This window comes from Solanum tuberosum, unplaced genomic scaffold (genome assembly GCF_000226075.1).
Source record: "Solanum tuberosum cultivar DM 1-3 516 R44 unplaced genomic scaffold, SolTub_3.0 scf00032, whole genome shotgun sequence".
NCBI classification, from domain to species: domain Eukaryota; kingdom Viridiplantae; phylum Streptophyta; class Magnoliopsida; order Solanales; family Solanaceae; genus Solanum; species Solanum tuberosum.
This window is the reverse complement of record NW_006238958.1, coordinates 400,788-418,614: the sequence shown is the minus strand read 5'-3', so window position 1 is coordinate 418,614 and position 17,827 is coordinate 400,788. Positions and strand designations below refer to the sequence as shown.

Genomic DNA, 17,827 nt, shown 5'->3' with positions numbered 1-17,827 from the left:
AAAAACAAAATAACCGAGTCCTCCGAAATGCAAAGAGGATCACCACTGTCTCTAGAGTGCACATGCAGGCCAACTGGCATCAGTACATTGAATGTACGAGTATGCGAGTTGAAAAGATAAACAACAACTTAAGCTTGAAAAGAGTGAAGTGGAACACTTACCTTGGCTCTGTACAACTCATGAACAACTGAACTCAATATAAAGCAATAAGACACATGCAATATATATATAAAGCTTGTAAAACAGTGTAAACAACTTAGTTCGTTAAAGATAGAGCAATAAAAAATTCAACTTTACTTATATATAAAAGTAATATAACTTTAGTGAGAGATTCTTTAACCGACAACCACCACTATGAGCCCTAGTGATGATACAACGTTTTACCTCATGTTGCCAAGGACCATCCTATACCTTGCCATGGTATAGGACCTTACTTAGCTTAGTGGATCCACTAGCTTAACTTACGTGATCATCTAAAAAGTATGACCTATTAAATCCCATGATGGCTACATGGTTCTTATGGAGAGTTTAGTTAATATGAACTCGCGTCCCCAATTCGGTGCTCAATACTACTCCAAAAATATACTTTAGTTCATATGTGTATTAAACACCTCTTTCTTTAGTTTGAGATAATTGCTCAAAGTTTAGCCCAAAGGCTCTCTTGGAATCGATGTTCCCTTTACTGAAAACTAGCCCAAAGGCTCTTTTAGAAATCATAGTTCCTTACTTGCTCAAATGTGAAAACATTTATAAACTTCCTTAGGAATACTTAGTTCCCTAATAACTTTTGAGAAATGAATTCAACTCCTTACTCTTTGCTTAACTTGAAACTTGAGCCTTAAAACGAAGTTTAAACGTTTAATAAAGACTCTTGAAAAACTTTAAGAAAACTTTGCTTTGACTTGCTTCTTAACTTCTTTGACTTTAATCATAGCTTTCCTTGAATTGGATTATGGATTCAAGGTCATGATCTCATGTTTATGGATGATTTCATGATGTTTAGATGTACTTTAGAGTGTTAGAATCGACTAGGAAACATAGGTACATCACTTAGGAACAAGTACTAAAAGGTGGGGAACGAATGGGGAGAACTGGCATCCCTGGCGCTCTGAGAGGCGCGGGGCTCCAGCCCTCAAACTTCAGAGAAGTTTGACTGGCGCGACATGCCAGAGGCCAAACTTCAGAGAAGTTTTTGTGGTGCTCTGGCAGGCGCGACGCCCCAGACAGTGTTTTTTTTACCGTTTCTCATTATTAACTATCTAAAAACACCTTTAATCATCACGATATCCTTCTTATCACAAATCATAATCTTGAATTCATAATTCAAATTCAAGGTAGAGTTAAGAGTCAAGTCTTGTGAGTTCTTCGAGTCATTTCAAAAGTCTTTTACAATTGTTTTAAACTTGTTTTAAGACTTGAACATTGAGTTGAGTAAGAGTAAGAGTGAAGTTCTTTTCTTCAAAAGATTATATGGGAACTAAGTATTCCCAAGGAGTAAATGTTTTCACATTTAAACAAGAGAGGAAATACCGATTTCCAAGAGAGCTTTTGAGGCAGTTTTTGAGTAATAATCTCAAACCACAGAAAGAGTTATGTTTATAAACATATGAGCTAGTTACATTTTGGGAGTAGTATTGAGCACCAATTTAGGGACGAGTTTGAATTCAGATAATTCAAAGTCTCCATAAATCGTGTAGCCAACATGGGTAGAAAAGGGTCATACTTTTTAGATGATTCCTTAATGCTTTTAGTATAGACTAGTGGATCCACTTAGTAGTAGGTTCTATACCCCCGACAAGGTATATGACGGTCCTAGCAGTGTACGGCAAGACGTATCATCACATAACTCATAGTGATGGTTGTCGATAGAGAATCTCCTACCGAGTTATTTTGTATCTTTATATATACACATAAAATTTATATTGTATTTTCTAATACATTGAGTTGTTGTTTATTGTTTAAAGTTTTTTCTTTATACTACATCTATTTACTACTTTATATTGAAATGAGTTGAGTAAAGTTGAGACGAGGTAAGTGTTTCATTCAGTTCCAGTTCAAGCTTATGTTTTGTTTTAGAATTTCCCTTGCATGCTCGTACATTTGATGTACTGATGTCATTTGGTCTGCATCATTTTATATAAGAATACAAAATATCTTTGTGGGAGTTTGTCTAATCGACAACCATCTTTATGAGCTTAACCGATGGTACATCGTTTTGCCTCACGATGCCAGTGTCGTCTTATACCTTGCCGGGGGTATATAATCTTATTCACTAAGTAGATCCACTAGTGTATGCTAAAAGCATCAATGAATCATCTAAAAAGTATGACCCTTGTCTACCCATGTTGGCTACACGTTTTTGGAGACATTTGAATTATCTAAATTCATAGTTGTCCCCAAATCGGTGCTCAATACGACTCCCAAAATATACTAGCTCGTTTATTTAAAAACATAACTTTTTCTGTGGTTTGAGATTATTGCTTAAAAACTAGCTCAAAGGCTCTCTTGGAATTCAATGTTTCCTCTCTTGGAAATCGGTGTTTCCTCTCTTGTTTAAATGTGAAAACATTTTAACTCTTGGGAATACTTAGTTCCCTTATAATCTTTTGAAGAAATGAACTTCACTCTTACTCTTACTCAACTCACTGCTCAAGTCTTTAAAACATGTTTTAGAACAAATGTAAAAGACTTTTGAAAGACTCTAAGAACTCTTTTGACTCGACTCTTAACTTTCCTTGAATTTGAATTATGGATTCAAGGTTTCTGATCTCATGATGTTTAGACGTACCTTAAAGTGTAGAAATCAACTAGAAAACATAGGTACGATTCAAGGGAACTCAAACTGAAAGAAGTGGGAAAGGGTAGAGGATCTGGCGACCTGGCATACTGAGTGGCGTCGGGCGCCAGACCCTGAACTACAGAGTCTGGGTTATGGTGCACTAAGTGGCGCGGCGCCCCAGTGCCCAACCCACAGACTCTGTCTTGGGGCGCTCTGAGTAGCATAACGCCCTATGCCCAGCCCAAAAAATCCCTAACTTTTCTTGCTTATTTTTCAACTCTAAGCCTCCCAGATTAGATTGGTTTCTTTCCTAAATACTTAGATTCGAATACACAACCAAAGTATACAAGAATCTACTCAAAAACAACCTTAGATCTCATACAATTAACTCAAGAACTCCTCAAAACTTCAACAATCAAGATTCAAACGAAACTTTTAATGAAACTCCTCAATAACTCATAAACTATTCTTTCAATAACATAATTACGCTAAATTGAATCATGATTGGTGATTAGGTGAACGAACCCAACGCTATGTGATCTCACATACCTTGTAGGGATTAACCCTTGGTGAAATCCACAAGCTAAACTTCAAGAACGCGACAAATCATTGGCTTCTTCTCCTCTTTTCTCTTCTCTCAAAACCCTAGCGTAATTTTTATGAAGCGTAAACTGAACCAAATCAGTTTAGACCCCAATTAAACTACTAAAAAAGAATTTAATTAATTGGGTAATGAAAAGACCAAAATACCCTTCTAAAATCCGGGTGACTTTCCTTATTCTGACAGCCTGACTTCAAACGGGCATATCTCCCTCATGCGAACTCAAAAACTAGCAAACTCGGTGGCGTTGGAAAGATAATTCGAAGACCTTTAATTTGATATCTTGTAGCCCACCTAAATTATTTTGTGCTATGTGTTATGGTCGTTTGAAGTTGACCCAAACTCATACTTAGTTTAATTTGTCAAACTTTCCAAATTTGATTATTTCCAAAAACGGTTTCTTTCTAATTCTAGTTCTTTCGAATAACTAGGCGTTACAATTAGTCTGTTTTTGCAGGTGAGCTAAAGGCAGGGAAAATGATGGGGTTGTTGCCAAGGAGGGAGCTACACATGGACGACAAGGCTATGGGAGATGAAAATGTTGTTAAGCTATTTTGCTCGGATACTTCAAAAATATGGTCGTACCTTTGTCAGTTCCTTTAAAAGTAGTGTATGTTTGGGGGATCTGATACAGATACGAGTGACATTTATGGAGGATCCGAGCAACATAGTTTATAAGGTGTACATAGGGTCAATAATGAAGAGTGAAAAACTTCATTTTGGTTCAAGAAATTGAGTACCATTATTTTCCCAAATTGTTAAAAGGTAACCCCACTTGGGCATTTGAGACATGGTGGTCCTTCTTGCATTATTTTGGCAAGGGATGGATGGACAAAATATGATTTGTGTATATATTTATATATCTACAGAAGGTACAACAACAATTCCATTTATTATAGTACATAAGCAATTAGTCAATTCTTTTTATTCTATTCAACTTTTTTTTTCATTTGTACTTACCTTTCTCATATAACAAACAATAATGGTGGATGTGTAATTTATGTATAATATGTGTATGATCGTGTATAATTTATGTATATTGACTAAAGAAAATAAACAGTAAATCTGCTCAGCTATTCGTGTAAAGATCCCCACTTTACTTAAGAAAGCATCATGATCCATTCTAGAATAAAGAAGCATATTCTTCCTAACAAAAGTTAGGTGAAGTTGGAAAGTTTACCTAACTAGTAGAGAAAAAGCAGAGGGATTTCTTGGAGTATGACTAAAGCATGAATGATAATGTTAGATTGGTAGGGTAGTAACTCGTAATTTAAAATCATCATACCAAATTGACAATATTTTCCAATCACTATGTATCCGCTCATCAGCTATTTTATCGGGATACTATTACATAGGTTCCTAACGGAATTCTTTAGATTTCAAGGCAAACGATCCGTTGATTATGTTCCATACGATACTTGAACTCATAAGAGAGCTCGAGAAAACTGAAATGAGTGAGCCTCATGTATAAACAGTAGAGAGTCCTCTTTGATTGATCTTTATTGACAACAAGACTCTTTCATATTACATCACACCTTAAAATCTGGTACAAGATGGTAGAGCAACAATGCAAAAAGCAAAAAGACACGAATATCTTCCATTTTCTGTCGTTTCATTATAGTACTACTCAGTATGGACAGGAAAAACAGACTTAAAACATACCATTCAATGTGTCTCCGATGACATAGTTAACAGGCACTCATACTTCCAGAAAATGTCTAACAACACTCATCATCTAACAGTTTATTCGAGTGATCGAAGACATCAAATGTGTGGTTTAGACAAAGTGACCTAGGTACTCCTCCACGGTGGTGTACTTAACATCTGGATAAAGTTCCGAGGCCTCAACCCCAAACGATGGCTCTATCTCAAAATTGGTTTGATCACCTTTCACGAATGTTGAGTGGTTGATTGCGAGTATGATATTAATTGGCATTGGAGATGCTGCAGCAGTATGCAATATACAATGTCAGGATTACCTATGTTAAATTGAAAGAAAGAGTCTTGACTAAAAATGAAATGATATAAAGATTACTGACTCTGGATGTCTTTGAGAATTTGCTCCTCTGGAACGTAGATTTTCTTTTACCAATCAGTTTCTCCCATATAGCCACAAGCTCGTTGAACGATAAGGTGTTCTTGGGAGGCCTGATGTAAAGGGTCTTGTTCAACGTTCTCGGGTCATCAACAGCCTTAATGGAGTAGGTGCCAATGTCATGTTCTTCGTTGAATACAGCTGCAGACAAACAGAACAAAGCAGAAAAAAAGTATACAAAAATGAGACATTTTGTCATGAACTTGTTCTGTTGGCACGCGTACCACATTCAAATCAATGGATTCGCCACATTAGGAATATTTTTCAACTTACCCTTAACATTTCCATCTCCCGGAATGATGACTTTGTCTCGAGGAGGAGTAGTGGCTCCTGGCTGGACCAAAGTTGGTAAGAAATAACCAGCAAAACAGTTACATGAGACATAAGTATAGGGAATTTCTGCAGCCTCAATAGCTCTTCGGATTTGGACTTTCACAGCAAATGTAGACTTTGCTGGCTCCACAGCATTGATCTTATCGACATCCATACCAAACTCCGAAGGGAAGAATCTCTAAAAAAAACTTAGCACAAGATAATTTAGCTTTGTGAACACATTTTCTTAATCATGTTCAGTTTCTCTAGTGAAATGTTCTTCTAAAATTGAAACATTTACGCGAAGTTGATGCATACTTCTGTCATACACTTGGCAATGCAGATCAAGATGTTCCACTAGACCACTTGTCCATGTTAACAGTTAGCAATCTAACTCATTTTATGCCTTTAATCAATGAGACACTATGTTGCTCGGACTCTCCAAATATGTTGCTACACCTATGTTGGATCCTCCAAAAATACACTAGTCAACCATCAATCAACATCATTGAAGAATCTGAGCAACACAGATTCAACATCCCTTTGATAGTCCAAATTCTCTAATTCAAATGTGATCTATAAATTCAAGAATTTTATCAAAAATTACTATAATCAAGATCCACATACTACTCCTTTGAGAATGGTATAAGTTAGAATCTAGTATTTCCATTATCCCCTCTGTCTCATGTTACACCCTTAACCAAAGGTCTCGAGTTCAAAGCCCCTTATGAAAAACAAGAAGCAACTAACCTTAATATTGCCAGCTTCTTTGATAGCATCAATGATCTTAATTTGATCAGCCAATTGCATTGCACCAACAGTTGATATCACCACATCCACTTGTTTTATAGCCTTCAACAAACTCTCATGATCATACAAATCACCCTGTTCAAAAAAACAAGAAACTAAAATATACTTGCATATACAATTTATTAACAAATGCACCATATAATATACATACATTAATAATAGTGACACCCAAATTCTTGAAATTCTCAACAATTTTGCCCTTAACAGGATCAGAAACTGTGGTCTCTCTAACTAAAGCAAAAGTTGGGTGTCCAGATTTTGTACTAGCCTCAACTACAAATTTACCAATATACCCTGTTCCTCCAATGATCAGAATTTTGCTTTTATCAGCCATTTGATAAAAATAAAAGTTAAAGATTTTGAGTTGAAATTAAAGAACTTTCTCAAGAATTTAGTTGTGTTGTTTTGGGTATAAAGTATGCTAAGGCAACATCATTTTATACAATGAGGTAGGGAGCTGTAATTACCAAAATGACCTTGCTGTTCCAACTAACACTCTTTATGAATATTGTATTTGCTTCCTTTGAGGTGCATCAACCTACTAGACTGATACTCTTCGTCTATTTTTATTTGTCTACTATTTATAGTCAATAAAATTTAGTGGTATTTTGTATTTATAAATTTTAAATAGTAGATTCGTCTCTGAGTGTATGTAACAAGGTTTGTGCTTTTGGTAGAGCGTAAAGATGAACAAGAACTCTACAAACGTGACCAGTGGCCATTACAGATTGAGGTAGTTTGAGTAAAATCCCGCTCTCTTGGATCAGATTACAAAACATTTCGTTTTTCTAGAAAAATAATTTAAGTTTGATCAGGAATTTGCAAAAAGAATTGTTCAATTCTTTTGAAGTAAAATATATTTTCTCAACCACATCATGATTGTAATAATTTATTTCCTAATTATAACAATTACATAGCTATTGTAAATACAAATTACTATACTTCATTTCATATATACAATTTATCATATTTCACTTTCATAATTGGTTATTCACTTATTGTTCAACATATATGAAACTATAGGTTAGGTAAAAGGTCATATATGAAATTTGCCAATTTTGTAATGCATGACCAAATAGTGATCATGAATATAGGGTGTAACTTAGAAATGAATAAAGGATGATAATAATTGAATTGAGTGATGTTGTGAGAAATGGAAATATAGTTGAATATGATCTGTAGAGCACTAGGTACAGACCCTACAAAACCATGATCTCCACCTTTTTTTTATGATAATAATTGAATTGAGTGGTGTTATGAGAAATGGAAATATAGGTGAATATGTTTCATATGTAGAGCCCTAGGTACAAACCCCACAAAACCATGATCTCGACCTTTTTTATTTTTGTTTTTGGTTGAAAATGTGAGTGACTTGAGATGGAAATAAAAGAAGCTAATTAATTAGAATTAAAATTGGAAAGAGGCAAAAGAGACATTAGTGAAAATTGAATAATGAACTTTTGGTAGCTAGTAATAGTTGAACTCATGAGACAGATTGCACCAAACTTAAAATTGACATTTATGTTGAGAATCAAATATCATGACGTAATAAAGATCGTTAGATTGTAGTTCGCATTAAAAAAAAAAAGCGAATTAACTAGAACTAAAATAGGAAACAGATGACTTTTTTTTTATGAAAACTGAATAATGAACTTTTGGTAGCTAATAATAGTTGAACTGGTGAGATGGGTTGCTCCAAATTCATAATTGACATTTATGTCAAGAATCATTATCGTGTTAAAAAGATCGTTATTATGTGAAAAAGATTAATTGAGTATAACTTACGTGAAAAAACAAGCTAAGCAATTAAAATTAGAGACTGAAAAATGTGTTTCATAGGCAAACAAAAAAAACACTCGACCCAACCTTTACACTATGTTTGGATCATTGTTACCCATTGTATTGTATTGTATCGTTACTATACCTACAATGTTTGTTTTGATTGTTACTTAAAATGTATTGTATTATATTGTTAAATTCCGTTGCTACGTAACAATGAAAATCCCCATTTTATGGAACAACCAATTTGGTGTGTTTCCATTGTTACTTAATTTCTTTTTCCAATTATATCTTTACATAATATTTCATAATACTATTTTAGCCTTTACCTTATATTATTTAATTCTAATCAAACTTCCTACCCTAGAATAATTAAGGATATTTTAGTAAATTTATAAATTACAATACAATATGATTCAGTCAAACCAAATAATAAAAATGCTATTAAACAGCAACAAACAATACAGTCTAGCCAAACATTGTATCTACCATACAATAGAGTACAATAGAGTACAATACAATACAAATACATTATGAAACAATGGATAACAATGATCCAAACAGAGTGTTAATATTTTGTCATTTAAAAGTTTTGTACCCTCATTAAAAGATTATTTGAGTATTAATTACAATTGTTATTAGTATTAAATCTTTGTGCGTATGACATTATGAATCCAGATATACTACTTGTCATAATTTTAATAAAATTCTATGGATAAAATTATATTCTACATTAAAGGAATTAGATCTAATAAAATTATATCATCCAAATACTACTCCCTCCGTCCACTATTAATTGTCATACTTTCCATTTTTAGAGTCAAACTTTAAAAACTTTGACTAACATTTTAGGATATATTTAATCTTCATATTGATATGTAAAAAATTGCAATGTATAGTACTTTTCATATAGTTTTTGAATATCTAAATTTTTTGTTTAAAAATCGAATTAATATAATCTAATTTAACTTTGAAAATAAGTCAAATTGACTTTCGAAAAGCGCAACATGACAAATAAAAGTGGACAGAGGGAGTATATTTTTAACCTTTTGTCATTAGGTAGCAGGAAAATATATGTTACAATGACATGTATATTCTAACATTATTGAGCTTCTCGGTGAGGGTTCGATTTTCCGTACTGTAATCCCCTTTTCCTTTTCTGTTTACCAAAAAAAATATTTAAAAAATGTCCCAACAATACAAGCACCAACACCTTAATACCAACTCCAAATATTAACTTAAATACATAAACACATATTTAAAAGGAAAAATCTTTTTTTCAGAAAATTTAGCCAGAAGTTGGTCAGAATGGTAAAATAACATATTTCACGCTATGTCATTTTATCTTTATGAATAATTTTACCTTTTTAACTTTAATACCTTTTAATTAAAAAATGGAAAGAAGATCAGTTTATTTTAAAATAAAAAAGATATTATAGACTTTTAAAATTTCTGGCCAAATTCTGGCCATTTAGCATTACTCCAAATAAAATTGGGGATAAGACATAAGTACCCCCTTCAACTAGGGACGAAATCCAGCAACACATCTTAACTATATATGGGTCCTATTACCCCCTTGAATTGTTTTAAATGCAATAAATATGCCCTTCAACGCTGAGGTGGCACAGAGAGTGTGCTCACTCTCTTGGAGGCATGTGAGAGACAAAAAAAATATTAAAATCTGACTAATATGAACATGTGTCCAGTTTCAATTGCACATTTTCACAATTACTTAGTACAGATAATACATCATCTTCTTCTTATTTCTTTCAACTTCAATTGTCCTTTACTTCATCTTGCCCAAATAGTATTTGAGTGAGAAAACATTGGCGGTAATGAAGAATAATGAATTAAATAACATGGATTTTTTATTTTTTTTAAAATCTGACAATTTGATGACGTGGCGCTGACGTAAGGATGATGTGGAGGCGAGTGTAAGACACCTCCCTTCATGTGAGTGATTATAGAAGTTTTAGGGTGTGTTTATTACACTTTAAAATAATTCAGGGGGTAATAGGACTCATGCATAGTTAAGGTATGTCGCTGAGATTTCGTCCATAGTTGAAGGGGTACTTATGCCTTATCCCTAACAAATTGGGAAAATTGTATGAAATAGCAAAATATTAATTCAAATTAAATGTTATAGCCATAGTTTATTTTAATTGTAATTCGCAACTAAGGGTGTTCATGGTTTGAATAAAAACCGATCCAAACCGAAAAACCAAATCAAACCGATTAAATGAACCAATTTAATTTGTGTTTTGGTTTGGTTTGGTTTTAGATTGTTAAGAACCGATAGTATTTGGTTTGGTTATGGCTTTGTTCGGAAAAAATCGAAGAAATAACCGAACCGAACCAACAAGTTATATACATAAATTTTATTATTATTTTGTTCGAAAAAAATCGAAGAAATAACCGAACCGAACCAACAAGTTATATACATAAATTTTATTATTATACATACATAATATATTATATTCATAAACAATTTTAAAGATTTTATATATGTTTCATCAAAAATTATTTTTATAATTTACTTATGAAAGAAAAAATGTCCAAGGTGAGAACATTTTTCTTATTGGTTTCATGTATATGAGTGTCTATGAAAATTCTTTGTGGGACTAAAAATGTCATTGTCTCTTCCTTCTATGCCAAAATAGTGAATTTTGAAGTTTTATTCAGTAAATTCACTGATCGAAAGTTCTGTAATGCCAGTCATTCTAACTATTTTTTTATTTGAGTGGATTGTTGTCACTTTTTCACGTTTTGAATGAATTGTTTATTTTATTTTTATGTATGGTTAATAACCAAATAACCGAACCAAACCAAACAAAAACCGAAAACAACCAAACCAATAAATGTATATTATATTTGGTTTGGTTTGGTTTTGATAATTTTAAAATCGATTAAGTTGGTTTGGTTTTGGTTTTGACCAATAACCGACCCAAACCAAACCGTGAACACCCCTATTCGCAGCAAACATCCCCTTTTTTTGCCATCTGATTCGGTATACAATTAGTCATTTTCAGTATACAATTAGTCATTTTATACATTTCGGTATAAAATGTGTTTGTGTTTGTATAAAGCGAGAGAAAAGTGTATATACAAATACAAATACATATATTTTCGTCCTATACACTTATAATTATACAAATACAAATCTTACTATACAAATTACAATGTATAAATGAATTTATACAAAACTGGACAATTTGTATAAAATTGGATGTTTGTAGCGAATTATACAAATCAAAAGTCCCATAACAAACATAAAATTTGTTATAGAGCGCAATTATGCAAACTATAGTTATAACATACAAATATGATTTTTATGTTTGTTATATGTGAAAATTGCTCATAAAAATTCAAGTTCAAGTGGGTTTCCAAGGAACAGTTATTTATATTTAAAAAATTATCAAATATATAATAACGCGGAAACACATAAATTTTAAATTCTAAATTTGTGGTAAAGATGAGCAAGAACTCTACAAACTTCATCTATACCATCCTTAACTGCATCAAATGCTATCCACCAAGGAGGATTCTCTGGTAATGGCACTTGAAATCTACGAGCTGCAGCATATATAACTCCACAAGCTACAATTTCACTCTTAAATCTTACACACAATGTTGTGCGTAAACTATCATTTGCAAGATTCCATGCTTCTTGTTTCAATTCTGGACATGTAATTTCAAGAATCGCAATATAAATCGATACAAATTTATGTGGATGTTCAACATGACAAATAAATCCAATCTCTCTCAAAACATGTATCTCTGTTTCGATTATTAGCTCTGTTTTCAAATCAATATAGTTCCATTCAACTGAGTTTTCTCTCTTGCATTCCATTCTGCGGAAAACGTTACATACATGTATAGTTTTTCTTGGAATTTCTTCGAGTTTTGATGCAAGCCAAATACAAGTAGCAGAAACTATCTTCACATTGTTAAAATTTGCGAATGATTTCTTGCAATAAAATCGATGAAATAATACTTGTCCAGTGGCCATTACAGATTGAGGTAATCTGAGCAAAATCCCGCTTTCTTGAATCAGATTACAACCATGAATTCGTAAGGCTGTTTCTGTAAGTTCATCGATTCCATCTTTTCGAGAAGGCGAGTTTATAAGCTCCTCCTCTGTTACATAGAATGTGTCTATTGCCGTGTAAATCATTGTTGAAAACAAGAGACGTAGTATTTTTGTTATTCAATATTCACAATGGAACAGTAGGTAGGAGTACAACTCTGGTATTTTTGTACATGTAATAAGGCATCTCTATTTATAATACTAATACTAACCACCAAAGTAAACTAGGACTAGAATTGACAAATCCTAATTAAACATAAATGAGTAAATACCATAAATAACAAATCCTAAACTAGTAAGGAATCTTAAACTACTTAAGAATCCTACTCTTGATTTATTTCCTAAAACAATTAAATATAATAATTTTAAAAAAAAATTTATATCAAAGTTACTTTGCGTAAGATATTTTACATGTAACTTTTCTAGTCATCCAACTTGGTGACCAAGTATCACATTTACTTGATGCGAAAGTTAGCCACTAATCTAATCTCTATTACTTTTGCTAAATTTTTGACTTGTTTGACTTTTCTGAAATATTTCACGTTGTTGAAATAGTTTTTTTAGTGCAGTGCTCAACATATCTTGAGTATTATTTATGTATTAACATAAAATATTATTATAATAATATTTATTTAAAATTCCATATTATTATTTTGATAATTATATTATATTTTACCCTTATTTTCCGACACACTTGGCTTCCTTGTTCGAATAGAACTAAAATAATACTAATTGATTCTCTGTCTTAGTAGGATTACAATAATTGTTTTCATGGATATGAATATAATAATTATTACTCCCTCCGTCCTTAATTACTTGTTCATGTTTCCTTTTTTAGTTATCCTTAATTACTTGTCCATTTTGACAAATTAAGAACAATTTTTTTTACCTATTATACCCTCAATTTTACTTTGAAAAAGGTAGAACTTCTTGAAAATCTCAAGTTTTTAATTCATCCACTTCATAATTAATGGGGGTAAAATGGTAAACTCGCTATGTCAATTATTGTTTTCTTAATAGGTGTGTCAATTCAAAAGTGGACAAGTAATTAGGAACAGAGGGAGTATATGTTTCCCGTCACATGATGATTATAATAATTAATTTCTCTAATTATTACAATAATACAATGTACTGTGTTTACTTCATTTCATAAATACAATTTATCATATTTCACTTTCATTAGTAGTTGGTAATTCACTTCTTGTTCAACATATATGAAACTATAGGTTAGGTAAAAGGTCATATATGGAGTTGGTAATTAGTAGTTGGTAATTCACTTCTTGTTCAACATATATGAAACTATAGGTTAGGTAAAAGGTCATATATGGAATTTGCCAATTTTGTAATGCATGACCAAATAGTGAATGATATAGGGGTGTAACTTAGAAATGAATGAAGCCTTAAATAAGAATGATACAATTCTGTCTAACAACAGTGGTTCATTATTGACTTGACACATACTTTAAGAAATAATAAATAATAGGAGTAATATTACTTCATTACCTTTTGAATATATTAAATTTAATGTTTTAAAAATGTATTAGATGTTGAATAATATTTAATAAAGAGGTAAACCATACAAAAAAGGTAATTATCTCTTGATTTTTTAAATTAAACAAATATTATTAGACAATTATTTATAATATAGTGGACAAATAAATATTGTGAGATTTAAGGCAGGTTATTGGAATTGAGTGATGTTATGGGAAATGGAAATATATGTTAATATGATCCACATGTAGAGCGCTAGGTACAAAGCCCACCAAACCATGATCTCGACCTTTTTTATTTTTTATTTTTGGTTGAAATTATGAGTGGCTTGAGATAGAAAGAAGGAAAATGAAGCAAGAAATTCAAATTTGCTTTGAAAGTGTGAGATAAGTGGATGATGAGGATATATTCGAATAATGAATTTTTGGTAGTTAATTAGTAATAGTTGATCTGAACAGATGAGTTGTGCTAAATTTAGAATTGATATTTATGTCGAGAATCAATATCGTGACAAAAAGATGATTAGTTCATAACTTGCATAGAAAAGATCGTTAGATCGTAGCTTTGCGTGAAAAAAGAAGCTAATTAATTAAAATTAAAATTAAAATTAGAAAGAGACAAAAGAGACATTAATGAAAATCGAATAATGAACTTTTGGTAGCTAGTAATAGTTGAACTGATGAGATGGATTGCTCCAAACTTAAAATTGACATTTATGTGGAGAATCAATATTGTGACGTAATAAAGATCGCTAGATCGTAACTTGCGTGGAAAAGATTGTTACATTGTAGTTCGCATAATCACATTTTAAAAAAAGACAACTAATTAGAACTAAAATAGGAAATAGATGAAAACTTAATAATGAACTTTTGGTAGCTAGTAATAGTTGAATTGATGAGATAGATTGCTCCAAACTCATAATTCTTTTGGTAGCTAATAATAGTTGAACTGATGAGATAGATTGCTCCAAACTCATAATTGACATTTATGTCAAGAATCAATATTGTGATAAAAAGATCGTTAGATCATAACTTACGTGAAAAAAAAAAAATTGATTATAATTTATGTAAAAAAGAAGCTAATCAATTAAAATTAAAATAGAAAGAGAAATTGATGAAAACCGAAAAAAGTGTTTCGTAGGCTAAAAAAAATAAAAAATACTTCTATGCATAATATACTTATATTTTGTCATTTGAAGTTTTGTACCCTCATTAAAAAAGTTATTTGAGTATTAACTACAATTGTTATTAATTAGTATTAAATCTTTGTGTTTATAAAATTATGAATCCAGATATACTACTTGTCATAATTTTAATAAAATTCTATGCATAAATTTATATTTTACATTAAAAAAAATTAGATTTCATACAATCCCGCGAACAAATAAATATATCATACTAATATACTTTTAACCTTTGTCGTAGGTAGTACAAAAAAATATGTTACAACGACATGTATGTCCCAACTTTACAAGCATCAACGCCTTATTACAAACTCTAAATATTAACTTAAATACATAGACGCAATACTTTCACAAATTAAATTAAAAGTAGCCTGTCATAAAAAAATGAAATTAACCCAAAAAAAAAAAAAAACTTAGTAGCAACCGGTCAAAAGGCAAACGACAGTTCAAGCGTTGATTCCGGTCGGACCGGGATTAGTGTTGGATCCAGTAGCCATGTTGGCTACGTGAAATTGTGACACGTATTTGTAAGCTGCACCTTCTGGTTCTTTCACTGGTGGCTCATTTAAATGTGCCCAATTGCTACTTATCCACCTGCAATTAAAAATTAATTTTTTTTATATATAAGTAAATAAATATTATTATTTGTAATCAATCAACTAAAAATAATTTCAATCATCTAGTCGTAATAATATAAGTGTCACTCAATATATAATTAGCATTTCATTAATATTACTATAAAAAAAAATCTTTATCGATAATTAAATTAATAGCAATAACTTAATGAGTCGATCTTGTTAATTACTAATAAAGATCATTATCAAAAAGCTATAAATCAATTACGTTTAATTACCATCCATTTTTCTTGATTAGTTGATCTAAACTCTCCTGATTTTCCAAATTAGAAAGACTTTCTTCCGCTGTTTTAGTTGCCTCCTCAAATACAATATTTGCCTGTCTCCAATTAAAACAGCCAAAAATTAATCACCATAATATTACGAGTTCGACAGAACTCAATAATTATAATTTAAAATTCTGAATCTGTACCTGATTTTGGCTTCGAGGGGATAAGGTAGAGATATATTTTTGATGCTCTTCTTCTATTAGTTTTTTGGATCTCCAATATGCATCTATCTCTCCCTTCGTTAATGACTTATTTTTTCGGAATTTCACTATAAATTAAATCCAAAAAAGTTAAAAATTAAACAAATTATAAAAGGACTAATATAATTTGTCATTAATTAAAGAAATGAAAATTAAAATGAACTTACTAGCTTGAGGATCAGAAACAGGAGAGTCCCAACCTGCCATAAGAGAACCCATAATTATCTATTTTCTTGCTAATTAACTTCTTAATTAAACTTAACACACTTCAATTAATTTCACTCAAGTTGTTATAAGAAAATTTAGTGGAAAAATTGAGTCTATTTTATAGAGATAGGAGAAAACAGACAATTGGTTTATGGTGGGGCCTACCTTAAATTGCTGCTCTTATCTCTAACAAAAAACAAAACACTATTTTATTATTAAATTAGGATTAATTAATTTATACTAAACCGGTTTCCAAGCCCGCAGATTCAAGAGTTAAGTTAGAGGCTGACTAGTTAAACAGGAAATTCAAATGAAAGAAGGTTCCCCGGGGAGCTACTTTAATAGCAGGCGGCACATGTCTTGATTCTGGTTTTGGCTGATCCACCAACGTGCCCGTTATATGGTTTCTTTATAGTTTATAGTGCCTTGATATATATCGGATTTCGAAAATTAAAAAAGAAATACTTTGATCGTGATTTATTTATATATTTAAAAAATATTTAAATTTTTTTTTTTTTTACTTATAATCATAATAGTTTTATATAGTTTATAAATAAATAAATTATTTTTTAATAATATTAGAAATTATATATTTAAATGCTTAATCAAAATAAAATAATTTGAACGTTGAAATTCAAACTATAGTATATAAATTGGGACAGTAGAAATAACTATTAGTTTTTTGATTTTCAACTCAGTGTTTAGAGCTGGTATTAGAATTTTAATTAGATTTGAATTGCGCACCATAAGCTCAGTCGGGAATGACACTCCCACAAAAAGTGAAACCTCTTATTAAAGATTATTAAGGATAAAATAGTCTCACCGCTGCCGTGGAGCGTTAGAAATAACTATTAATAGTGCCTGGATTTCTTTTAGCCGCCCACAGGATATGCATACAAGATAATAAAAAATATAGAGAAAATGAAAATATCTTATATACATGATGGATTAGTATGTCCACTAAGTTGTCACGTCAGATAATTTATCTCTATTCTTATCCTAGTCAAGTTAGATTTTTTTATTTTTTTTAAAAATAAAATAACAATTAAATTGCTTTTGAAAAGCAGTTTAAAAATATTTTTCAAAAATTAAAATAATTCCTTTTAGGCTAAGTACTTTTACTTTAGCCAAACATTAATTATTATATTTACGAATGTTAGTTTTAAATTAATTAATTCGATATAAATTATTATTAAGAAAGTATTTTTAATTTAAAAATTTGAGCAAACATACTTTTAAATGTATGTACTATGTACTCTTTAACAAATTAAACTAACCCCAAATTTAGAATCTACGTATGATAAAAGTAGCAAACGTATCTTTTACTTAGAAAGAAATGCTAAGACGATTTTTCTAAGTTTAATATATAGAAAGTTTTG

At 31.1% G+C, this 17,827-nt stretch overlaps 3 protein-coding genes across 3 annotated transcripts; all 3 read right to left on the bottom strand.

Moving 5' to 3' along the window:
* Positions 1-4,848: 4,848 nt before the first annotated feature.
* Positions 4,849-7,016, bottom strand: LOC102596062 (isoflavone reductase-like protein). The gene is given in 6 exon segments (XM_015306402.1): positions 4,849-5,324; positions 5,420-5,464; positions 5,467-5,616; positions 5,749-5,986; positions 6,538-6,672; positions 6,749-7,016. Coding segments are annotated over 6 exon segments (918 nt in total). The 5' UTR covers positions 6,932-7,016; the 3' UTR covers positions 4,849-5,157.
* A 4,796-nt stretch (positions 7,017-11,812) lies between these two features.
* LOC102598115 (cyclin-L1-1-like) lies at positions 11,813-12,604 on the bottom strand. Its single transcript, XM_006342159.2, has one exon. The coding sequence runs from the start codon at positions 12,548-12,550 to the stop codon at positions 11,825-11,827; it is 726 nt and encodes a 241-aa protein (XP_006342221.1). The 5' UTR covers positions 12,551-12,604; the 3' UTR covers positions 11,813-11,824.
* A 2,738-nt stretch (positions 12,605-15,342) lies between these two features.
* Positions 15,343-16,549, bottom strand: LOC102595392 (uncharacterized). Its single transcript, XM_006341892.2, has 4 exons — positions 16,409-16,549; positions 16,185-16,309; positions 15,991-16,091; positions 15,343-15,731 (listed from the first exon to the last, which is right to left on the bottom strand). The coding sequence occupies exons 1-4, from the start codon at positions 16,458-16,460 to the stop codon at positions 15,584-15,586; spliced, it is 426 nt and encodes a 141-aa protein (XP_006341954.1). The 5' UTR covers positions 16,461-16,549; the 3' UTR covers positions 15,343-15,583.
* Positions 16,550-17,827: the final 1,278 nt, after the last annotated feature.

What these genes read in the sequence shown, in the direction of transcription:
- LOC102598115 (XM_006342159.2), bottom strand. Translation starts at nt 12,550, where the DNA reads ATGATTTACACGGCAATAGACACATTCTATGTAACAGAGGAGGAGCTT.
- LOC102595392 (XM_006341892.2), bottom strand. Translation starts at nt 16,460, where the DNA reads ATGGGTTCTCTTATGGCAGGTTGGGACTCTCCTGTTTCTGATCCTCAA. An exon ending in TGTTTCTGATCCTCAAGCTA is followed by an intron (nt 16,310 to 16,408) that starts GTAAGTTCATTT and finishes TTTAATTTATAG; the next exon opens with TGAAATTCCGAAAAAATAAG. An exon ending in CTAATCAAGAAAAATGGATG is followed by an intron (nt 15,732 to 15,990) that starts GTAATTAAACGT and finishes TTTTAATTGCAG; the next exon opens with GTGGATAAGTAGCAATTGGG.